Raw genomic sequence first — 25,869 nt, 5'->3', positions numbered from 1 at the left:
CCCCGGGCCTCCGCTGAAAATGGACATATATCCAGTCGGATTCTCCCGGTCAACAAATGTAAAATAAATAAATAAAATAAATAAATAATTATTATTAAAATGAGTTCCCTGGTCACTGTTAACAATGCTGAGTATACCGAATCTCGGTATATGATCAGATAATTTTTTAATAACTGTGACTCCATCAGCTTTGCGAAATGGGTAAGCTTCCACCCATGCTGAGAACATATACAATACCACCAAAATAAATTGTAAATTATTAGTCTTAGGCATCTAGATGGGCGGCCACGGTGGTGCAGCGGTTAGCGTTGTCACCTCACAGCAAGAGGTTCTCTGGTTCAGTCCTCGGCTGGGGTGCCTTCTGTGCGGAGTCTGCATGTCCTCCCTGTGGTTGCATGAGTTTCCTCCGGGTGCTCCGGTTTCCTCCCACATCCCAAAGACATGCTGTAGTGGATTGAACACTCTAAATTAGCCCTAGGCGTGAATGCTTGCGTGTGAGTGCCTTCTGTGGAAAGTTGGGCGCCGGACTGGCAACTCGACACCGTAAAACTCCACTGCCAATCATGAGCAGACAGGTGATCCGTTGTGGCGACCCCTAACTGGGAAAAGCCGAAAGAAGAAGAAGAAAGTCTTAGGCGTCTGGATGAAATCCAGCTGTATATTAACAAAAGGTTGCCAGGGTGGAGGGAAACATGCAGATTTGCTGTTGGCATGTTTGCTTATGTTATATTCCAAGCAAATGCTACAATTTTATACATACTGAAGTGTCAAAGAGGAGACATGAGGGGCATACCAACTTCGGGTAATTTGATTAAATAAAGCTGTCTTACCTGTATGGGCCAGTAGATGATATGCCCTTACCAGGTAAGGTAGCAAAGAGGCAGGCGCCACCAGTCGGCCATCCAGATGTCGCCATATGCCATCAGAGGATTTTCTACATCCATCCTTGAGCCACCTCAGAAGTTCTCCCTGTGATGCTTCAGCTTGAAAGGCTGACAACATTTTAAAATCAAACATCATTACTGTTGGAGTTTATCATAGTTAACATGCACAGATCTTTACAACAATCTTTTACTGCTTGTTTAGCAGCTTGGTCTGCCAAACGATTTCCCTTTGTTACAGCATCTGTGCCCTTTTGATGGGCACAACATTTGATTACAGAGAGCTTTTTAGGTAACAAAAGTGCATCTAACAATGATTTTATGTACCCTGAATTTTTAATTTGATTTTCTGAAGAGGTCAAAAACCCTCTCTCTCTCCAAAGCTGTCCAAAATCATGTACCACCCCGAAAGCATAACAGCTGTCTGTAAAAATATCGGCCACCATGTCTTTGGCTAACTCACAGGCTTTTTGCAAATCCACTAGCTCAGCTATTTGAGCAGAGTGAACATCCTCTAATCTTTGTTGCAACAATATTGTTTCTTCGGTGCAGACTGCTATTCCCGAGATCAACTTTCCTGTTTGATCTCTTCCACAGGAGCCATCCACAAACAGATGCATGTCAGCATTGGGTATAGGAGTGTCCTTTAAGTCCACCCTAGGAGAAAGCAAATAGTTACACACACGCAATCATACTCTTCAACATCCTCAGCAGTAGGCAACAGAGATGCATGATTTAGAACAGAACAGCAGATCAGAGAAATAGATGGATCAGAAAGAAGTGTAAGTTCATGTCTAGTTAGATGTGCAGTCAAGAAGGGATGAGTTTTAAGTAATAAAGATGATTCAGAGTGATGGATAGCTACTGTAAGATTCTACTCTGAGATATTAAATGGCCAAGATAACGTGCGTGAGGTAACCATAGCTGTAATTTTTGTTGACACTTTGTGTACTTTTCCTGCAAGGGTAGTCAGAAGATGCAAGGTATTCTGTTAACATTGCTGAAAGGAATTTGATGCTATCAGTAAATCATTTACATATTGTACTAAGACAGACCCACCCGGAAATGTCACATTCTCCAAATCTCTTTTAGAATTTGAAAAAATAATGAAGGAGATTCAGTATATCCTTGTGGGAACCGTGTCCCCATGTATATTGCTGTCCCCTGATAAGTGAAAGCAAACAGAAACGGGCGGTCGGGGTGAATTGGTATAGAAAAGAATGTTGAACATAAATCTATCACAGAAAAGTAATTAGCTGTAGGTGATATGGAGCTCAGTATTGTTGCTGGATTTGGAACAACAGGAAAAGTAGGTATTGCTGCATTATTTACAGCCCTTAAGTCTTGTACAAATCTGTAAGTATCCTTTCCTGGCTTTTTCATTGGAAAAATAGGAGTATTACAAGGGCTTTTAGCTGGTATTATTATTTCTTGCTGTATTAGAGACTGAATTACAGGTCTGATTCCCTGCTCTGCTTCCGACTTTAGTGGATATTGTAGAACTCTGGGGAGTGTTTTTGATGGATTTAATTTTATTTTTACTGGTTCTGCTGATTTCAGTATACCTAATTCATTTGCATTCTTAGCCCACAAGTTGGCAGGTACCTGCTGTAGTGACTCTCTATCTGCCTGTATGCTTCCAGCAGGCTGTTCCTCAGATTCTGCTAAAACTGCCAATTGTTCCCCCTCTGATTCTGTTGGAACATTTAGATACACCCCTTCTGGGGTACAGTAAATAGTACAACCCAGCTTACATAACAAATCTCTTCCTAGTAGGTGTACTGGTGCAGTAGTAGTCAAAAGAAAAAAATGCTTTTCTTCAATCAGACCTAAAGAAATGGGGATGGGTTCTGAAACAGGCTACGTAACAGTAGCATTTGTTGCACCAACTGCCTTTACTTTGATTTTAATACTGGTATTTAACTATCTGGAGTAACTTTTAATACAGACCTAGTGTTCCCAGTTTTACCAAGAATAGAATTGGCTTTGCATTTATTTTTACTTTAACATAGGGTCTTTTTAGTTGCAGCAAAGGGATTAAGATTTATTTTTAATTTATTACCCTGCCATAGTCAGTACGGTGATTTGCAGACTTAGTATGGACTTTGTCTTTTTCCTGCCAGTATATAAGCACTTGCTTCATTTGATTTTTGTACAGGGTTTGCAAACCTTGCATGAAGGCAGCTGCAATAGCTGGTTTAGCTTGTTCATTTGGATCTGGTATTTCTAAATGTTTAGCAAACACTGCTTTAAGATGACTCAAATCATCTGCAGGGTCTTTCTCTTTATTTTGCCTAAATGCCTGACACACTTTTGTAATTTACCAGTGCTGTCCCTTTATTTATTAGTGCATTTCCTGTGGGAATAAAATTTATTTTGGCCTTTTCAAGTAACTGTGTTCTTATTTCATTGGAGTAACTTTCCAAAGCATCTGGTTTAAATCTATCGAAGTAGGGATGAGTTAGTTTTTTTTTTTTTTTTCTCGATTCCTCCTTAAACCTTTATGGATGTTTTTTTCTCTTCTTTCAGTTGAAAATATTTAGACATACTATGCAAATCAGCATTAGCCCCCGCCCCCATTTTTTTAAAGGTGCCAAAAAAAAATCTTCTGCAGAGGCAGTAGCCTCTTACCCTATCATGTGAGCGCTTGTGATGAGCCACAGGAGTGTCAAATACTAGTGCTTCTGTTGGAAAGGTAGAAACGTGTTGAGAATGGTAGGAAGAAGGAAGGGGAAAAACCTTTTAACTACAGATGCTGTTCTAAAGATGAGAGCTAACAGCAGAACTAAGTTGAGATGTAAGTACCATGTTGACCTTGTGTTCAAAAAAATGCAGAGGTCTGTGAAACAACAGAATCTTGTACAGGAGCCACCTGTACCAGTACGTATGGGGGGGTGGGGTGCATTAGCTACTGGAGGATTATTATCCTCTTTAGATGTTTCTGCTTTTTGGCCATTTTCAGTTTGTTCCAAACTTGCTAAGACAAGAATAAAGGATCCCTTTCTACTGGTCTGTACTGCCTTTTTAACCTCTTTTACTTGTTGCAACAATTTCTTATTAACATCCTGCAACCCTCTTAAATGCTGACTCCTTTTCCCTTTTAGGTGCTTCACTGTACCAAGAATAAAATGCTGTCATTTGTTCCCACTTACTTTGTTTATCTTTTCTTCCAAAATACCTTTTAATGTCAGCAATTTAGTCTTGTCATAACTTCCATTTAATGGAAATACACCACCAGCACAATTCTTAGTGAGCTGAAACCACTCATGCAAATATTTACAACTTTCCTTCCCATAGTTAAAGTACATAAAATATGCAGGTGTTCCTTTTTCAGGGATTTGATCTTGCTTGCTTATCTTTGTTCCCATTTCTTATTTTATTAATAAGTAATAAAAATGTTAGGCTTACCTTACAACTCCTGGATCCTAGCAATTCCAAAGCGAGAAAATAACTGTAGTAATCCACACACCATACAGGGAGGGAAAGATAGGAAGTCTGTCGGTGTGCAGCAACAGAGGAGAGGTTTCGATCAGCCTTTTCCCACAGCACCCCCTTGCTTTTGTCTCTGCACTAGCTCAAACGTTACAGCTCCAGTATTGCAGTCGGGATAACGGGGTGGATAAGTACTGTGTCCAGAACTGACAACTTTTTTGGAACCTCTGAGGGTACTTTTGCACAATCACACTAAGTCCTAACATGTTTTGGGCTCATGAATTTATTTTAACAACACATACCTCTAAGTCCTATGATGTGGTAGGCTCATGAATTTGTTTTTAACTTTACAGTCTACGTCCCAATCAGGCTATGGGCTCATGAACTTGATTTAACTTTATTTTTAACTTTTAACTTTTTCTTTCATTCCTTTCATAAATTCATACAGTTACAGAAATAAAACATCTCTCGTATTTCTTAGCTTTCAGTCCTGAGGGTACCGCCCTCAACATAAGGTGCCTCCTTGTGTTAATTTGTCATTTACTGTATGTGCACATATTTACTATACTCATTTACTGTTGGGTCCTCCCACTATTACTTGTATACCTTACAACCATTCAGTCAAACAAAAACACAGTCATGCACTTATACTACAAACACAGTCATGCACTTATACATTTTACTAAAATTGTCTAAAAAAAGAAAGAAATAAAGAAGAAAAAACACAAAGCAACCCTTTCCCCTTATAAAACAATTTCCCCTTCCAAGGCTAGTATGTTTGCACACCCTGAATAGCTGCACATCTGAGTCTCTGACTATTCCATACAAAGCAGTGTGGAATTCACAGAAAATCTGTGATGGGGCCTAGTCCAAAACTGCCCTGCAGCAATACCAAAGTTCAGATCCGAGTCACGGCACCTAATTGTTATAGTCATAAATAGCATTAAGAATTGACCTTGTATACCTTTAGTCAGGAACAACACTTCAGGATGTGCAAACAGAAATTTTATTTTTACAGCGCTGGGCGACAGTTCATAGCAGATGTCAAAACAGTCTCTCTGAACAGAGACAACCCACATTTTTTATATGTCTTTCTTATCAAACCTAGTCATGTGCTTTCATTACGTTACTATGACTGTGTCCTATAGAAAACTTTGCAAATGTCCTCATCCCTCATGATTTTTGCCTCAGACTTCACATGAACACCTTCCTATACATGATTCACCTGCTTCCAAGGGGTCTTGTTTATGACCTTGGATGTTTCAAACCTACCCTAGCAACAGCGCATTCCTAGCCTGGAGGAGTCAGGCTAAGAAATTCCTTTTGTAGCAACTGCAACACGTACTATTCTCTCTTATTACATACTAAAAGAATTCAGTTTAAAAAGAAGAGTAATACTGTAGGTTACGAAGCTGTATTTTTCCCAGCCCTGCAGACAAATTATATTTGCTTTTTTAACAATCATATTATAGCATCATTAATAAACTGAAATTAATATACATTGTAATAAGCTGGTCTTTTTCTGTAACAGTTTACTTGTACTAGAGGTTATTTTAATGGGTACGTGTAAGCTAGGGCAAGATTTGCATGCCTCCAGTACTTTAATAATGAGGCAATAAAAATGTCATTATGTAATCTAAAACATTTGTTTCTGTTTTGAATGTCTGACTCATGGTTGCTGATTGTGTTTTTTATTAGGGTTTGAGAGCTGACCCCAAGGATTTGGGTAATACTTTTTGTTTAACAGACCCTCTCTTTTTTTTGTTTCGTGCCAGTATTTTATACTTTATTTACTTCATTGTGGAAGCTCCATTTTAATATTTCATTACTTCATAAGGAGGAACATTTATTGTACCTGACAGCAAGTTTAATGTTCAGTGTTATATAAATTCAGACACAGGGCCTTACAAGTCCTTCTGTGAATTTGCCTCCATTAAGACTAGAATCAAACACTTTTCACCCATTAAATTATCCAGTCCCTGTTTGAATTCACATAAAAACGAGATTGTCAAGAACACACACATTAAAATCACCACACACACACACACATATATACATAGACTAATGTATGCGGAAGCACTAAAAAGCATCCCAAAGCTCAAAACCTCATAAGCCTATAAACGTCAACACCTATTTCAGCAGTCTCTAAAGCACTCACCAAAAGCAGCACCAAGTACCACACATATGTCTACACACAGTGGAACCCCAAGAGCTAAGCCCATAAAGCAAATGCATTACCCTGGACTCTTGTTGTAGGAAACTCCATTGTATGTATTTATTTTACATGATAAAAGCTCCAACATATACAAATGTCATTATACATTAGCATTAAACAGCAGTGTTACAGGATTATTACAAGGCATTAAGTAGCAATATAATCCTATACAGTATCAATAATCAGGAGTATAGCAAAACTCTTTCAAGATGTATAAAAAGAAACAATAATATGTCATTAAGATGAATATAGTTTTTGGGGTAAGTGGTTACAAAAATCCAGTTTTATCATAATGTAGTTGCATGAAGGCAAGACAATTACTATAGAATGTTTCTCTGAGTTGATTAGCTGAATAGGTTTTAGAAAACAGTAGAAAGAGTAGTCAGGGAAGATTAGAGAGAGCTAAGGAGAAGAGTGAGTTAAGGGCAGGAGGTAGATTAAGGTATGGGAACTAGGGAATGTTTAAGGAGGGAGAGTGCAGTGGCAAGACCAGTGACTTTTAAAGTACTCTTTGGTGGCTGTCTTAAATTGTTTAGGATGTGTAAGGGTCCTGCTTTCTGGTGGAAGCCTATTCCAGGCAATAGTGGGGTAATAGCTGTACATGTTATGTCCAAATTTAGACTTGGGTTTGTAGATTTGTAGAAGATCTTGATTAGAGCTTCGGAGAGGTCTGGAGGGAGAATAACGGGAGATGAGAGGGGATAGTGTCGGGCAGTAGGAAGGCTGGTATAGGATAGAATGAATGATCTGGAGCTGAGAGAGAAGAAGCTGGTGGGGTACTTCAAGCCAGTTTAGGTATTTTAGAGAGAGAGAGTGATGGGATTTGTAGGTTTATTGGGTAGCAAATCTAGCTACCTTGCTGTAGTTAGATTTGAGTTTGGTCAGGAGTGTTGAGTTAAGATTTGTGAGAATTTGACAGTTGTAAATTAGACTGAGTAGAAGGTAGGTAAGGGAGAGAGTAACCTTGGCTTCAGAGGTAAGGAATTTCTTGTTAAGGTAAAGGAGCTCTAGTTTTGAATCAGTCTTTTTGAATACAGTTATTAACATGCAAGTCAAATTTAAGCTGATCATCGATGGTGACGCCTAAGAGCTTAGTGCTGGATTCTGTCTGAATGGGAGTGTTGTTAAGGGACTGTATGGAGAGGGAGGGTTTAATATTGTTGAATTTTTTAGATAGGAAGAGTAACAGGTTTTTTTTTTGTGTGTTAAGGATGACCTGGTTGTTGGAGAGCCATGTTTCGACCAAGTTAAAAGATTCCCGAGTAGCTGAGAAGAGCTTGGAGGGAGAGTTGTCTATGGTGATGACTGTAGAGTCATCTGCATATTCCACTAAGGATGACTGAGGACAAGAGGTATACAGCTGATTAGTAAAGATAATATAAAGTAAAGGGCCTAGGATAGACACTTGAGGTACACCCCATTTTACAGGGAGAAGAGGAGAGAGTGCAGAGTGCCATCTCACTGATTGAGATCAGTCAGTGAGGTAGCTGGAGAACCATGCAACAGTATCAAAGGAAAAGTTGAGGTTATGCAGTTTGTGCAACAGAAGAGAGTGTGAAATGGTGTTGAAAGCTTTTGAAAGGTCCAAGAATAGACAAGAAATAAGTTTATGGCCGTCCATGGCTAGAAAGTGTTGAGGAAGGATAATAGAGCTGTAGTGGTGCTATGTTTGTGTCTGAAGTCGTGTTGAGTGGGTGTAAGCAGATTTTCCTGTATTAGATACTGCATAACTTGTTTATGAATACATTTTTCTAGTACATTAGTGAGAGAGGAGAGGATAGTGATAGGTCTAAAATTGGAGATATCAGAGGAGTTACCTCCTTTGTGTATAGGTAGAATGTAGCATTGTTTCTAGATGGAAGGGATTTTAGATTCATAGAGAGAATGATTAATTAGGATAGATACAGGGAGAGCAAGAGAGTCAGCTGCTCGTAGAAGAAAAGTGGAAGGAATATTGCCAGCTGATGCTGAGCATAGTTTTAATTTAGAGAGTAGAGGTTTGAGGGAAAAGATATTTGAGGAGATAGTATTAGGAGTAGGTTCAGAAAAGTTGGAGATGTTAGTAGTAGAGGAGTTTGGGTTAGGTTTGAGTATCCTAGATATTGAATCAAGAAAATAGGTATTGAAGATAGTGGCAATTTCTTCAGGTGTCCTGTCTGGGTATGGATAGGGGGAGCTAGGATTACCGGGATGTAATATTTAGTTAATAGAGTTCCAGAAATTTTTAGGATTAGATCTTAGGGCTGTGGGAGGATTGTTATAGAATTCCTTTTTATCTTTGTGTTTTTTTGTCAGATTTCTGAGTTCTTTATATTTTTGCAAGTCTGCAGGGAGCTTAGTTTGTGACTATTTTTTCCATAATCTGTCTCTAGTAATCATAGCCATGGAGATATATTGGATGTAATTTGGACTTTGCAAGGGCGAGCAAGTGAGTCTAAGATGATAAGGCAGGTGGAGTTGAAAGCTAAGACTGCTTCTTCTAGTGGGAGATGGGTAAGGAATTTCCACTTTACTTTAGAGAGGAGGGCATTAAAGGTTTCTGGATAGAAATAGAGTTTGCGACAGGTAATAAATCTAGGTGGTTTTTGCAAAGTGGGGAGTGAACCTAAGCACTTTTATGGGGGAGTGATCGCTCAGGGTGTTTGGTAGGGTTTCAGGGTTAAGATATTTGGAAGGATTAGATACAGGTACCCAGTCAATAACAGTACTAGATGTGCAAGAGTTGTTTGTATGAGTAGGTTGGGAGATTAGCTGTGTAAAGCCATATAAATTAATATGAGTATTTGAGTTTGGATTACTGAGAGTTAGCAAGTCAATGTTGACATCCCCAAGGAGGATAGTTTAATTGGGAATGTATTGAGAAATGTCTTCTTCTTTCGGCTTTTCCCAGTTAGGGGTCGCCACAGCGGAACTCCGGTCCGCTAATGATTGGCAGTATAATTTTATGTGCTGGCTTGCCAGGCCTAACGCACAACCTTCAATGAAGGAACGCCCATTCACGCATGTCGACACACAGCAGACGCTCTAACTGAGAATCGAACGTGCAACATCTAACTGTGAGGCGACAACGCTGTCGCAGCACCACCACCGCAGTATTTATGAGAGAATAATTTTGAGCAGAGGAATGTTGTCTCCTGGAGGAATATAGATGGCAGCTAATGTGATAGTGGTGTGGTCATTGACTTTAAGATTAGCTGTCAGTAGTTCAGCAGGAGCAAAGGATGGGATCTGTTTCATAAGACTTGTAAGAGAGAGGTGGTTAGAGTAGAGGATAGATACACCATCCCCTTTTTTGTTTTGGCAATCTAAGCAGAGTATACTATAACCAGGTGGGAAAATGTCTTTATCAGAGGTTTGGGGTTTTAGCCAAGTTTCTGTTAGGGTAATGACATCAGGGATTTGGATGGCTATCCAAGCATGGATTTCATTAACTTTGTTTAGAATACTACTGGTGTTCATAGAGTAAAAGGAAATATGTTTGTTTAGAGAGGATGAGTTGATTAAGTAGGGAGAGGTAGAGTTATTCACTGTGGGGTGATGAATGGGCCCGGGATTTGCATGTATGTCTCCTGATAGAAGCAGGGCTACATAATGGTGGTAAAGTTTGGATTTAGGTGGGTTGTAGGTCAAGTACTTAGTATAACGCACAGATGCCCCACGTACCAGACTGAACAAGGCAAAGATAACGACTAGTTACTTATCTGGAGCCAGGATCTGCAAAGGTACGCACACACTCAAGTCACTACACTGCAGTTACCAGTATGATTCTGTCATAGTCTATGAGGGCGTTAATGACCTTTAATGTACTTCCTAGACTATATGAACAGAGACGTTGATCTGTCTGAGTGTGTCTCAGGCAGGTATGTGCTTTACATTCACCTGCATTCTACCTTCACCAAGGATGATGTCACAGTACGAACAAAAGACAATTGATTTCAATAATTGGCTTAGCTCCTGGTGTCTTTCTAAGGGGATTCAATATTTGTCAGCATCTGAAGGAATGGTTAATGGACCATATTGTTTTACAAAGGATGGTCTGCACCTGTCTCCCCTAGGCTTCCAAATATTAAGTAAAACTTTATCCATCCCCTTAGAGTCTTTATTAGGCAGTGTCAAATTGACAAACCCACCAACAAGAAACTCCACACCCTACAAACTTTCCTCACACTGGAAAATATAAACACACATGCTGTTACCAAGATATGATTTAAATCTGCAAAGTACTGTGGCAGGGCAAGACTTCAGTGCCTTCCACACATTTATGACCACCAGCTGCACAGACAGGGACAAAAAATGGAGGAGTCTCAATCTACATTAGCAACAAGTGTAACTCTACATTGGTTAAACAGGACAATGGCCTGGACTTTATCCATGTGCAAATCACCAAAGACAAAGTACCGTAACATATCATATCCTAGCAAGCTCTGTGTCCCTAGAATCCTGTAGCTTGTACCTAGACATAGTAGAGACAGTCACCATTAAACTAAATACCCTCTTTATGGGAAGCTGACTTTGGGAAACATACACTGCCTCATGCTAACAGCCACAACGACTCCTGGACTTTATTACCACAAATACCTATGACCAGATATTACGCACACCCACCATAATTTCAAACCTACTGGACCCTGGTACTTACCAATATAGGAGAGTCCCCCTCACTATCACGTCCTCATTGGTGAGGTGAGACCACAAAGCTGTCTTCGAAATAAAAATAACTTGGTCACCCCAGCAAACCCTGTAACAGTTAGGATAGTTTCCATATCAAATTTTATACTATTAAGCGATAGATTATCAAAATTCACTGCTCTTCCCAATACTGATACATATGCAGCAACCTGTGGAATTGGTCACAGAGACCCTGTACAACCATGTAAATAGCTGTATAGAGGCTGCTGTACCTACTAGAAGTAAACCAAAAAGAACTCTAAAAACACCATACTTGTGGAATGCTAACATTAATATGGTATATAACAAAAGGAAAAATGTCATGCCTAAAATCAGGAAGAAAAACTCCCATAATGCTAGGAACTTTCTATTTAAACTAAACAGGAAACTAAGAGGACTAATTACGCCCAACAAGAAGAATGGTTAGGGTAGCCTCGCAGACTAGAGACAACCACAAGGCCTTCTACAGCTATGTCTTTAACCTCAAAGTTAGCACACAGCAGTGTAAATATAGCAAATTTTCTGGTTGACAAATTCAGCTCAAACTTTACCTTCACTCCTATGTCTCCCCTCATGGAATATCTACTAGCATAACCCTCCCAACCACTGACAAGGGAACAGGTCCTGGCATTGCTAAGACCAAAAACACAGCCTCGATGAGCCCCTATAATATCCTGGGGTGCCTCCTAAATAGCTTGAAACCTGACCTATGAAGACCACTTGAGTCACTTTTCAACTGTAGCCTCAAAACAGGCTTTGTACCATAAGAATGGAGGATTGTAAGTTATCCTACTTCACAATGGTGGACCATCAGCTGACCCCAGAAACTACAGACCTATTAGTCTGACTAGTCTATTATGCAAAGCCAGTGGAACAAATTTTAATGGAAGTGATCAGCAAAGACGGGCAACCTTAAGATACTGGATCCAATCCAGTTTGGCTTTGTCAAGGGAAGACCATGCCTACTAAACATGGTGGACTACTTTGTTGAGGGAAAATGGTGCATACCTCCTACTGTGGACCTGGCTAATTCTTTGGATACAATACCCCACTCAGGTATAGTTGACAAACTCACTAAACTAGGCATAAACCCATAAATAAATCACTGGATTGCCAGCTGGCTCACAGACTTGTCCCAGGAAGTTAGTATTAGTGATACCTCCTCCAGTAAGAGACTGGATACCAGCAGGGTACCTCAGAAATCAGTGCTGGGACTACTTCTATTTGACATCCACTTCTTGGAAGTAAAGCTAATGTCAAGGGCCTTTGACTGACCAAGTTTGCAGATGACTGCAAGTTGGGAGCTATCATTGATTCCTGCCATGAGACAAACGTCTTACAAGAAGGTCTAATGTAGACAAATGACTGGTTCCAAAGTAATGGACTAAAACTCAGTAGTGCTTTTTAGGAATAATAAAACCCAGGCTAATTACTCCACCGATAAGACACCCTTAGAGGTAGATCTGGTAGTCAAAGATGTGGGAACACGTAGACTGTATACTGGCCTTTGACCAACATGTGGCCAAGGTAGTAAATAAATCATTCTAAGTCGCCCAACTTGTAAGTTAGGGCATGGCATCCCAGTCCAAGGAAATCATAGTGCCACTTTATTCAGCCATTATCAGACCCATCATTTAGTATAATACCATCATCAGTATGTACTTGACCAGACATATGCAGCAAACATGTGGAGCATACACACAAGTTCCTTACCAGGAGAATCCCAAGGTATAAACACATAGACCTATACAGCTCACCTTAACACTTTACCTCTAGTCTCTGTTTTCTACAGGTTAGTGAGTGGCTATCTATGCCTGGCATACAAAGCATCTGCACATCCCCAAATGAACATCAGAACTGCTAGATCCAAGGATTTAAATTTTTCTTGGGACAAAAACAAGATGTTGGCGAGAAAGATGTGTGTCTCGGAGGATCCACTTGCTCTGGAACAGGCTCCACATCCATGTGAAGCAGAATCCATCACTAACCCTATTTAAGATTAACCTTGACCAATGACTGGGATATTGGAAATTCACCCTGGGTCTGGCCCCCATGTGTCTGATAGAGGCAGACAGTAATGCCCAAACTAACATACTCCACACCCACAAACTCTAGAATCTTCCTAACTAACATGCCCCGTCTAATAAACTACCATAATACATAGGGGCACATTTGGGTTGTATTGCATGGCTAGACTCATAAATGCCCTAGCATTCATTAGCCTAGTATATAACTATGAACTTATGAATCTGTGAACAGGATAATGGTTTCTAACTTGCTAATCTTAAGTGGTAGAGAATTACATCATCAACAGATCCTGAAATGAAAGGAATTTTGTTTCATCTTTGTTTTGCAATTTTCTGTTTCAGCCATATAATTATTAATCTGATGTTAATCTTCATTCATTCATGACTGATGAGTTTCGGTTCCATCCTCTGAACTGACTCGATATAACAAGTTTGCACGAGCCAAAAAACTGTCGAGCTACGTTTACCCCATAGTGCCCTTCTCCTCAGCTCTCGTTTGCCTCCTAGAGTTTCAAGATGCATCAGTACAGCTAAGTGATTTGTTTTTTCAGTAATATTTCTTCAACATTTGAGATTTTTCTGTCCTAATCCTTTCTTTAGCTAGTCATTCACTATTAGATATAGTTCCTCTCTGCATGTGAGTTTTTTCCTACCATTTTCAGTAGTTCTTCATACCATTGGTGGTACAGGCCCCTCCCTTAACTCTGTGGTAGTTTCTAATACCATCATTGAGTATTCCCTCCTTCCCCTACCCTTTTACCCTTTGGATATACTTTAATTACCATCATTGGTAGCTTAACAAAAAAAACTTTCTTCTCTTTTTCCTTGTCTGTGTGTGCATGCATATATTGTACAGCTAATTCTGACAGGATTTTTCATTTTACTTAGATATATATATATATATATATATATATATATATATATATATATATATATAAATGTCTATTGTGGATTGCAGACTACTGGACTTTCTGTTATGGCCGATAAGAAAGGCACAACAGGTTTCAAACAGTATGATAAAATGTCGGAAAGATGCCTAACTCCAATGGGCATCTTTCCTGTGTCTATTGCCTAGGAGTAGCACACTTAAATCTTCAACCTTGGTGCAAGCTCTGTAAGGGCTTTAGTGCCCGCATCTTAGCTGAGCTCAAGAATAAGTGAATATTAAAGGGTCTTCTAAAAACTCCTTTCTCTGAGGCTTTATCTGAGGCAGAGATCTCAACCACTCCTAAAAAAGAATCGAGGAAGAGGAGCCAGTCAGTGCCATCTTCTCCTCATTCTCTAGAAATGAAATCCAGTAAGACCCAGGTTCATATGGAACTGAAACCAAAACGGGCAAAATTGACTTTTGCAACAATCTCGGCACCGGAGCCTAAAACTCCATCCACAGTGCCATCATTGTCCACGGAACCGATGACTTCCACACCTATGGTACCGACCATCTCCATGATACCACAGACCCTCTTGGCACCAAAATAGTCTCTCCTTCAATACAGGTCACTACACCCCCTCCAACACAACATTCTGGTCTTCCAACCACGGTGCTGAAGGTCGAAACTCTAGGTCAGACCCGATATTCACTGTGTATTGATCCATTTCTTGGACAGCAATTAAGCTTATTTCTTGAACAGCCTGAATCTCCATCGGGGATGTCAACCCGATCCACCAGGAGCCTTTCAGAGCTCGATGTGAGACTCGTGGATCAGCTCCTGTTGGCCAGAGGAATCCCAACTCCTAAATCCTCCCTTCCACCCGGAGCCGAGGAATTTTCCCCACAGACTCCAACATATATTCCTCGTTCAACCTCCCCGCAGGTATTGGAGCCCTCGATGCCAACTCCTTCGGTTCCAATGGTAGATCTTACCATGGTTCCTGAGCCTATCCCGTGGTCCACAACTCAGTCGGAGCCGATCCAACCTCAAGACCATGACTGGTCTGTCAGCACCATGACCTCTAGTATGGCACCCATTTTTTCTACAGCGCCATCTACAGTTTCAGTGGCTGGAGGAAGGTTCATCGGGGGGCGTGGTGTGACCGTGGTTCTGAGGTTGTCTTTCTTGGTTCTGGGCTCCCATACCTCTTTGGGCTGGCCTGCCTTCCAGGTTATGGAGAGGGCAATCGCCTCAGCAGGTTTACAGCTGGTTCCTTCAGGTGCCGTAATGCCACATATACATGTCCTCTGGCCCGCAGCTGACACAGATCGGGCAGGGGAACCTCAAGACCCCCTACCGCAGGGCACGCTCTCTTCGGAGTCCTCTCCAGTTGCCCCCCTGAAGAGCCACCCTGTAAGAGATCGTGCAAGAGGAAGCACGTGGATTCCCTGAGGAATCCCTTACCAAAGATACAGATTACGATGAGGGGGGAAGGGTCCCATCAGTTACCCCCAGAGGATGTCTCCTTTGGAAACATACTAGAAATCTTAAAGCAGTGGGATGACTGGAAGCCCACCAACCCTTCCTCTGAGGAATCTGTATTCTTGCAGGCTTTCAATGCTCAACCCCCTACTTCCTAGTTGACCCTGCCTGCAGATGAATTAGTCCAGCTCATCGTGCAGTGTGCCTGGAAGAGTTCTGACACTGTTGAGCCAATTCCTCGGAGACTGGACAAAATACACTTTCCCCTCCAGAGGATCACCCTCATTGATCCAAAGGCTTGTCAGAAGACACTATGGTTGTGGTGTTGGCCACTAGGAAGGAACTCTCTGAGGAGAGTTCTGCTGTCCACCCTCCAAACAGGAAGGATGGACAGACTAGGGAAGGGGATGTATGCTTAATCGACCTTTGCCGTACAGTCCTTGAATTACTTGGCACATTTTACCCGTCTCCAAAGGGACCTCATCTCAGAACTCTTGGAATCCTTAGCAGGAGCTGTGTCTGATGAGGTACTTGACAAAGTTGCCTCACAGCTTGCCACCCTAGAATCCATATCTAATTCATCCATGCGGCTGATATCTCATACCAGAGCAGCGGGTGCAGGCGTTGTCATGAGCCAAAATGCCTGGATGTGCTTGTGTGACTTTGCGGACCCTTTTAAGTCTTCTTTCGTCGATGCTGTCGTTGAAGCTTCCTCTCTTTTCGGGCCAAAAGTTAGACACATTAGCCAGGTATGAAAAGGACTGCAACACCGTGTCTGCTGTGGGCATACGTTTTTCCCACTCCCCAACGACCCTACTCTAGGAATTAGAGAAGTGGAAAGATGTGGTTCAGAAAATCCCAAGAGCCTTTCCATGACACACATGGCATGTTTTCCCCCCAGGGCAGAGGGGAACTCATTAGGAAGACACCCTCCCTGAGGCAGAGGGGGGCCCACCTAAGCAGGGGTCCAGAGATTCTTTCTCTGGACAACCCCACCAGTGGTACTGAAGAGCGGCCCGACTGCTTGCCTCTGGAAGCAGTCAGGGGATGATTTTCTCTGCACCACCTAGCCTGGCATTCCATAACAACAGATTCTTGGGTGCAGACGATAATTACCAGAGGTTATCACATCCCCACATCCCTTTCGATCTTTACCCGAGGACACACAGGCGAATCCTTGATGTTCCACCCGGTCAATGGGATGCAGCAGCACAGGAAATTCAAAAACTGCTTCTAAAAAGAGTCCTCCAAACAGTCCCACCAGACCAGATTGAATCCAGATTTTACTCAAGGTTCTTTTTAGTGCCAAAAATGCAGGGGACTGAGGCCAATTTTAGACATCAGCATCCTAAACAAGTTCGTCAGACAGACAAAATTCCAGATGGTCATGGTTCAATCTAGCGTCCCGTTTCTAGAGAAAGACGACTGGATGTGCTTGCTAGATCTCCAGGATGTGTATTATCATGTAAAAATGGAGAAATGCTCCAAGAGATTTCTCTGCTTCTGGCTGGGAGCCAATCACTACTAATTTCAAGTACTGCCCTTTGGTTTCTCAACAGCTCCAGAGTGTTCACCAAATGTATGGCAGTGGTAGCAGCTCACTTGAGACTGCAAGGATTCCGGGGGTTTCCGTATCTCGATGATTGCTCCTTACCACCCCTACCAAGCATCTACTCCTTCTCGCCTTGCACTACAGTCTACAACTAGCAAGATCCTTAGGGATCTCAATAAACGAAGAAAAATTAAAACTGGTACCTACTCAAAATCTAGAGTTCATAGGAGCAACATTCAGCACACGATCTTGCCTGGTCGCCCTTCCGCTTCACAGGCTTCAAAGACTGAGAGCTCAACTCCAAGTGATACTCTCTCAGGACAAAGTCCCAGCTCATGTGGTCCTTCAACTACTAGGATCAATGGCAGCAACGATTACTATAGTTCCTCTAGCAAGACTATACATGAAACTTCTATAATTGCTCTTGGCATCACAGTGGTCCCTTTTAACACACCCTATGTCTTTTCCAATCGGCATAACAAACCACTGCAAACAAGACTTGAATTGGTGGATGAAGCCAGAAAAGGAATTATGGATTCTCCCCTTCTCACCCTCTCAGCCCAAAGCCATAGTGACCACGGATGCATCCCTGATGAGCTGCGAGGGGCATTTTCAGGGAAAGTCAGTCCAAGGCACTTGGTTCCCAGTGGAAGTCAACTTGCATATCAGTGTCCTAGAACTGAGGGCAGTGCTTCTGGTGTTGCAGACATTCCAGTATGTCCTCCCATCAGGAACAATTGCTATCCAGTCGGACAACATGTCGGTTGTCTGGTAAATCAGCAAACCAAATCCTTCCCATTGTGTTGAGAAGCCGTGAGAGTTTGGCAATGGGCGATATCTTCCAACTGCTTTCTGATGGTGATGCACATTCCCTGGGATTCCAACGTGATTGCAGACAAGCTGAGAAGAAACATCCTTATGCCTCTCGAGTGGTATCTGAATCCCGTAATAGTGACAGAAATCTTTCATCCTTTGGGCCAGCCTTGCTGCGACCTCTTTGCCTCTCACTCGAACCACAAATGCAGCAGCTATTTCACCCTGATCCCCCTTCAGGGGGAGTCACTGAGAGATGCTCTGATATACGATTGGCCCCGAGGTCTGCTTTATGCTTTTCCTCCTTTTCCCCTAATACCACAGTTTTTTCAAGAAAGTGCAATGGTTGAGAAGCCAAGTGATCCTCATTGGACCCTACTGGCCCCATCAAGTCTGGTTCCCCTTTCTGTGGCCTCACCTCATTCAACCCCCGTTGACTCTGGACCCAACCGCAGGACTGCTGTCTCATCTACAGGGGCTGGTCCATCCCGACATACTGACTCTCAAGCTAATTGCTTGGTTTTTCCACTTCCAGTAATTGCCAGGCAGAGTAATCTATCTTCCCCAGTACAGAAGATACTTCTGGCTTCCCATAAACCATCCACCAGGAAACTTTATCATAGTAAATGGAATAGATTTGTGATCTGGACTCAAGAATAAAAACTTAATTCCTTTTCAGCCCCGATTCATAAAGTATTAGAATACTGTCAACATTACTCCAGTCAGGAGGCCTCAGCTTCTACTGTCAGAGTCCATTTAGCAGCTATCTCCAATTTTCCCAATGGCTTTAATGATTCTTCCTTGATATCTCACTGTCTCTGCAAAACCTTCTTAAAGGGAGTCCTGCATCTGAGACCACCACTTAAAGATCCTAGTTAAGCTTGGAATTTGACGCTAGTCTTACAAATGCTAATTCGACAACCCTTTGAGCCATGTAACCAAAGAGAGGAAGAACAGCAAAGTCCTCTGTAGAAAACACGCCTTTATTGAATACAACCACAGTAAAGCACTTTCATCCCTCTCACAGGGACTTCTTCAGAACAGTACCATCAAGATTTCCCAACATTCATATACATCATTACATTCATATTTTCTTGCTCCTTCTGTAGTTTTTCTTGCCGCTTCCTCTCTTTCTGCTGCAATTTCTTAAGTCGTCTTCTGACTGCTCTGGTTTTAGCCCTCTGTTCTTCATTTACTAACTCAGAAACATTTTTATTAGCCTCCTCATTGTAAGATGCATTTCTCCTTTTGAGTCTTACAAAAAACAGTTTCCTTGTGGTTCCACGGTGAAAGAGCTTACCACACTTTCAGTGTTAAAACTGTGTAACTATCAAGGATGGAACTGAACCCCATCAGTCATGAATGAATGAAGAACAACAATACAGATGGAACATTATGGTAAGAGCATAACTTCTTTTTTCTAGTATCTAATTGATGCTTCAGTTGTGAAATACCAACACTAACTCCATAACTTTCCGAAAGAATACATTTGTGTATTGCAATTAAGTCTACCCCAAATAAACTGTATTTAATAGAAAACAAAGATAAAATTTTCCAAACTTATGTAAATAAGGGTGCTTCTTTTGTGTTTCTGTGTATTTGAACTGTTGGGTTTCATTTCTGTGACATCATCATAAAAAGGTTCTCATCCAGGAAAAAAAGAGGTCATTGTTCAGCTCTACTCGTCACTCATTAGACCCGTTTTGGAATGTACCTCACAAGACATCTGCAGCAGCTGGAAAGGCCACAGAAGTACCTCACAAAGAGGATTACAGGCCTCAAACAAATGCCTACACTGACCACCTCAAAAAACTCCAGCTTTACTCCGTAGCATATCACCTACTCCGAGGTGATCTCTGCCTAACATAAAGCTATGTCAAACCCAGAGCTGTTGGACATGCTACACCTAAAGAAATCCCAATCCCTCTGAGCTACACGCTCTAGGGACCTAAACCTTGTCACCACAATAAACAGGACACACTGGAGGGATAGAATGGATGGGAAATAGGAAATACACCCCAGGGATCACTTCTGTGTCTCTGCTGGACAGTGGCACAGGAAAATAACTTTCTTGGGTGGCGTAAGCTATGGAACCTTGCTGGCTAGGCTTACGTAGGCCCTTGGGCCGATAGCCTAGTAACCTACCTATGAACCATTTTTCTTGCTGCTGTTTGTTTTTTTTTTTTTGTTTGTTTTTTTTGTTTTTTTGTTTGTTTTTTTATTAACTGTAGACCAAAAACTAATTGCTTTTAATTCTTTGCTCTCCTTGTGATGTGCATTTTTCCTTTTGTGTTCCTACTGATAGAGGGAATACTGCAGAAAACTGATCTTTTCAGATTTTCTTGGACGATTTGCATAGTGCTAATGCCTGTTGTTTTGTTTCTAGGTGGTATCTTCACAGACAGCAGGTGGTGTTCGGCGTCCATCTTTTTCCAAACCCAGCAGTGATAAGAGTCAAAGTGCTGCACGAACTGGACGGAAATCTGTGAACCTGTCCCAGCAGAACTGCAAGACAGGCAGGTCTGGATTCTGGAGATAGAACTGTCATCACATCAGCATTCTGAAGTCCTGCAATGCTCTGTTTCCAATTTGCTGAAGTAAAGTGATGCTGACCCTCAGACGCAATACAGTACTGTCCCTACAAGACAATGATACTGAATGGGCCACATCTTTTGTAGCTGGTGTCTTGCTTTACAGAATGCTGCTGTGCTGCTACACAATTACACTTTAACTTTACCACACTTCTGTCTCAGTATGAAGCTTTGCCTCCCATCCAAATGGCAAAAATCCATCTCTGTGTGAAACTGTATCCCCCCTCATGGCAGTATTCCATCTCTGTGATGCTGTACCCTTCATACCACAGTATGTAATCTCAGTGATGCTGAACCCTTCACATGGCAGTATTCCCTCTTAATATAAATTTGTATACTCACAGTACAGTACTCCGTATATGTGAAGATGTACCCCTGACATAGCAGTATTCCTTCCTAATGTGAATCTGTGCCCTCACACTGTAGTATTCCATGTCCATGAAGCTGTACCCTCACATAGCAATATTGTTTCTTGATATGAATGTATCCTCACACAGTAGTACTCCATCTCAGTGAAGCTTTACCCCCACATAGCAATATTGCCTCTTAATGTGAATGTACCCTCACACCATAGTACTTCATGTCAGTATGAAGCTGTACACATCTCTTGGTAGTATTCCATCTTAGTGTGAAGCTGTAACCCTTATGTGGGAGTATCTCGTCTTAATGTGAAACTGTTCCCTCACACACAGTACTCTATCTGTGTCAGTCTTTACTGTTCACAGTACAGTATTTCATGTCACTGTGAAGCTGTCTGCCTCCCATAGCAGTATTGTAAATATGGTGCTGTACACTTCACACCACAGTACCCTTTCTCAATGAAGTTGTGCCCTTGCCCTCACAGCACAGTACTGTAATTCAGTTTGAAGCTGTGCCCATCACATGGCAGTGCTCCATTTCAGTATCAAGTAGTAACTACCACATAGCAGTACTTCATCTCAGTATGAAGCTGCACCCCTCACACTGTAGTACTCCATGTCATTATGAAACTGTACCCTTCTCACTGTAGTACTCCATGTCAGTATGAAACTCTTGCACTCTAATACTCCATGTCAGTGAGATACTGCACCCTTTGCACTGTAGTACTCCATATCAGTATGAAGCTCTTCCTCTCACACTGTAGTACTGCATGTCAATTTGAATCTGTACTCCTCACATTGTACTACAGTATGAAGCTGTACACCTCACACTGTAGTACTCCATGGCAATATGAAGCTATATCCCTCACACTGTAGTACTCTGTGTCAGTGTGAAACTATAACTTTTATGCTGTAGAACTCCTTGTCATCAGAAAACTGTAACCCTCATACTGTAGTATTCCATGTCAGTATGAAACTATACCCTTTGCACTATAGAACTCCATGTCAGTATGAAACTGTACCCCTCGTATTGCAGTATTCCATGTCAGTATGGTTCTCTACTCCTTTGACTGTAATACTTCATGTCAGTATGAAGCTGTACACCTCACAGTACTCCATCTGGATATAAAGATGTACATCTCACATGGCAATACTCAATCCTTTTACCCTCTCTTCCCCACTTACTTTGTAGCACACTTCCTACTATGAATCTCTACCATGGCAGTATTGCATTTCTGCCCTTCATGAGGCAGTATTCCTGCATGATGCTCTGTCCCTACCAGTGTCACACCAGAATAAAGGAGTACCCCTCCGACATATTTAAATATTTGTGTAATCCAAGAGAAGCCATGCACTTATACACTTTATTATGTGGTTCTGATACACCAGAGTAAAGTTTTGCCTTTTTATTCCCTACACAGAGCCCAGGTAATTATTTAAATAGTGCCTCAGATGTTTTAGAAAGATGACTCCCCACATGGCTGTTGAGATCTTTTTGTGTTTGTACTGATCTGCTATGTCAATGTACTCTATTTATATTTAATACTATCCTAAATATTTGGAACAATGCTGTTTCAGTTATAGGACATGTTAGTCAAAAGTTTGAGTTCAATAATGCAACTATGATATTTGGCAGCTTTGACCTGCTTCCCGAGTTATCACATCATGTATATCTGTTCCAAGTGCAGTAATGTTACTAGCATTGTAATATGTATCTATGTTCTGACTTTGTCACATAGGCCCATCCATACTTTACGGACCTGCCCTGCTTTTCCATTATGATGATGTTTGCCATATTATGCTTGATGAGTTTGAATTCCTGATTTGGTGGTGTAGTACTATATCCTGCAGACTTGTCGACTTCTTGGTATGACATGCACTCTGCTCTGTTGAGCAAGATTGGTGATATCCCACTAACGCACTGTATTTGTGCTATGTAGGTGTGTTGATTTCTTGGTATGATGAAACATTGCCTGTGTTATGCAGCCTTCTTGATTTCGTGGTGTAATACATTATCTACTGTACTATGCATATTTAGTTTCCTTGACTGGGGATTTTCTTTGTTTTCTGTGGTCTTGCTGGCATTCTCGTATGCTCCACTGTCCCCTCATACTATGACGGATTCCCTGATTTTATGTGCACAACACTGTAGACATTGTACTTTGCAGACTTAATTTGGGTTTCCCAGTGTGCAAACCCAGTTTACCAGCACATTGCTTTTTCATCTACTTGAAAGTTGTATGTACTGCAGTGTTCAGTTTTTTTAGACCATTGGAAGCTGCAGACCAGAGCTCTATCCCCTTTTTTTTCTTGGGTATGGTAAACACTTTTTGGAGTAATGACTTCAGTTTAGGCCTGATTGTTGGCAGCTTTATCGATCCAGACAAGAATGAGCTGAAGGTGGACCATGTAGCAGTCCTTTCTATTGCAAAGCATCTACAGCGCTGCATATCTGTGATGACATGGTTGTAACATTACATACCCTAATACTCAGTTGTTCTGCCGATATTCCTAGCTGATAGTAAGAGACTGTTTAAATAAATTAATACCCAGGGTCCTGGATGAAATGTCTTAATACCATACATTAACGCATTGTACAGGAACTCGCTGACAATTTCAAGTGATGCATGTATGTGTGCACTTCACCTATAGGCTGTAGCTGATGTCTCAGGGTAGTGCTGTACACAATACCTGTTGTTTGGTATACCATCACTTTTCAGAACTATGTGTTTATACTCTGCACCCTCTTTTAACAGTATGCTAACCCCTGAGCTATTGGGTGTGCTCTATGCAAACATTCACATGAGTTTCAGAAGAAATGGTGTAAGATCCTAGCATTAATGTTGGGTTGAACAAATTTCAAAATGTGACCTTGTAGTCCATCATGTGCTTTCAAGTCATTTGCTGCTTGAATGATCCGCATTGATTAAAATTTTATGTAACATAAATTAATTGTTAAATACTGAAATGTATTTATGTTAAACTTCCAAATAAGATACTGCTATCTGTTTTTGATATATTTATATAAGTATGTGTGTTAATAAATTTATATTTATACTAGTCTGCCTTATTTACTTATAAAGTACAGCAGTTGCAGTATGATCTAAGGATCTCCAAAATTAAGCAAGTCATTGGTGAATTTGTACTGGTGATAAAGAAAGTGCTGCAAGATGTATTTTATAACAACTTTTTCCTAGATATCGCCTTTCTTTTTACAAACTAGGAATAGGAAAAATCTTGTGATCTTATTCTAACATGTTCCCCACTTGTCCCAGCCTCAGATAGGTGATATTTTAAAGTAAGCCCTAGGCAATTTATCAACTGATTTTTCATTGAGTACCAAACATTACTAAGTAACTACTGCCTAAAAAAGGTTTACTGAAGCTCATCCTGAAATGGATCACAATACAAACATATCCCTGGGCTCCAAGAAAAGTCTCAGACTTTTTTTTCACTAGGGTGAATCAGTCCCTATAGTCCTCATTTAGGGGGATGTGATTTCCTCACTAACTGAAAAACAAAATCTCGATGTCTGTACCTCCTGCACAGGGAAGCTGTATCCTCAGATCACTTTACTTAAACATGTAACTCTCAGGATGTAGAACATCTGGCTAAAGGAAACATTTGGCTTTGCTGCAAATCAAAGCATTTTGTCTAAAAAGATGCTATACAACTTCAGTTAGAATATTTAAATGAAGGAGTCTGAGGTGAATCCCTTCCCTGCAGTCCTCATTTAGGGGGCATATGCTTTTTTCAGTAGGATGAATCCCTCCTGCTATCCTCACTTTAGGTGATGTGATTTCTTCGCTATGGTGAATCCCTCCCTGCAGTAATTTTATTTTTTTTTTTTGGGGGGGGGGTGATTTCTTCAGTAGGGTGAATCCCTCTTGCTGTCCTCATTTAGAGAAATGTGATTTTTTCACTAGAGTGAATCCCTCCCTGCTGTCGTCATTTTGGAGGGTACAATTTCCTCACTAGAGTGAATTCCCTTCTTGCAGTCCTCATTTTGGGAATGTGCTTTTTTCACTAGGGTAAATCCCTCCTGCTATCTTCATTTTAGGTGATATGATTTTTTCACTTCCTCCCTGCGGTCCTCATTCAGGGGGATGTGATTTCTTCACTCATTTGAGTCTCTACCTGCTATCCTCATTTAAGGGGATGTGATTTCTTCACTAGGGTGAATCCCCTCCCTATTATCGTTATTCAAGGGGATGTGCACCTCATACTCCTTCACTTCAACAGTCTAACTTTAGTTGTACATCATCTTTGTAGAGAAAATGCTTTGATTTGCAGCAAAGGCAAATGTTTCCTTTAGCCAGAGGTTCTACATCCTGAGAGTTACTTGTTTAAGTGAAGTGAGTTGAGGATACAGCTTCCCTGGGCAGGAGGTACAGAGACTGAGATTTTGTTTTTCAGTTTGTCTATGGTCTATTTTTAGGATATGGCGATTTGTTAAGCTGTGATTCAATACTTTTTTCTTGGTCTTTTTCTCCTTGTTATTACTACCCATCAGCCCTCCTGTTCCACATTCAGCTCATTTGCTGAGAGCTGTTTATCTGGGCAGCCATGAGTGTGATTGATTGGGCCCTGCCTTTGCTACCCCTCATAGTAGCCTGATATGTACGTACAACCCCAACAGTACATGCATCATGTCACATCTTGGCTCTTATGCTCAAATTGCTACTTGATGGCTATACATATTTTAGCCCATGATGCTGCATTTTCTTCCATTGTGGTTTAGCCCTGTAGCATTACTTAAAAACGAAAAGAAATGCGAGTTGAACAGAACTACATGAGAGAGAGAAGTGAGATGCTTTAGGTTGACACATTTTCAAAGAACATGTTGCATCAAGTACAATCTTTCTGTACTCCAAGGTAAGAAAGTTGTGAAACAGCTACATGTATCAGTGAAACATTTTTATGTTGGCTTGCTGTGTATGCTCAAGCAAATGCAGTGATTTACCTCATATCTAGAGG

At 41.2% G+C, this 25,869-nt stretch overlaps 1 protein-coding gene across 1 annotated transcript in view; it reads left to right on the top strand.

The window, feature by feature from the left end:
• CNTROB (centrobin, centriole duplication and spindle assembly protein) overlaps window positions 1–23,890 on the top strand; it is a 1,846,056-nt gene extending 1,822,166 nt beyond the window's left edge. Inside the window, exon 18 of the mRNA XM_044077286.1 lies at window positions 20,329–23,890. Within this exon, the coding sequence (XP_043933221.1) occupies window positions 20,329–20,481 (153 nt within the window). The 3' untranslated portion in view covers window positions 20,482–23,890. The remainder of the gene's footprint in view (window positions 1–20,328) is intronic.
• The last annotated feature ends 1,979 nt before the right edge of the window (window positions 23,891–25,869 follow it).

The sequence above is a fragment of the Protopterus annectens genome, chromosome 7.part0, assembly GCF_019279795.1.
Source record: "Protopterus annectens isolate FY-2018-M chromosome 7.part0, PAN1.0, whole genome shotgun sequence".
Classification (NCBI taxonomy): domain Eukaryota; kingdom Metazoa; phylum Chordata; order Ceratodontiformes; family Protopteridae; genus Protopterus; species Protopterus annectens.
This window is presented reverse-complemented; position numbering and strand designations above follow the sequence as displayed.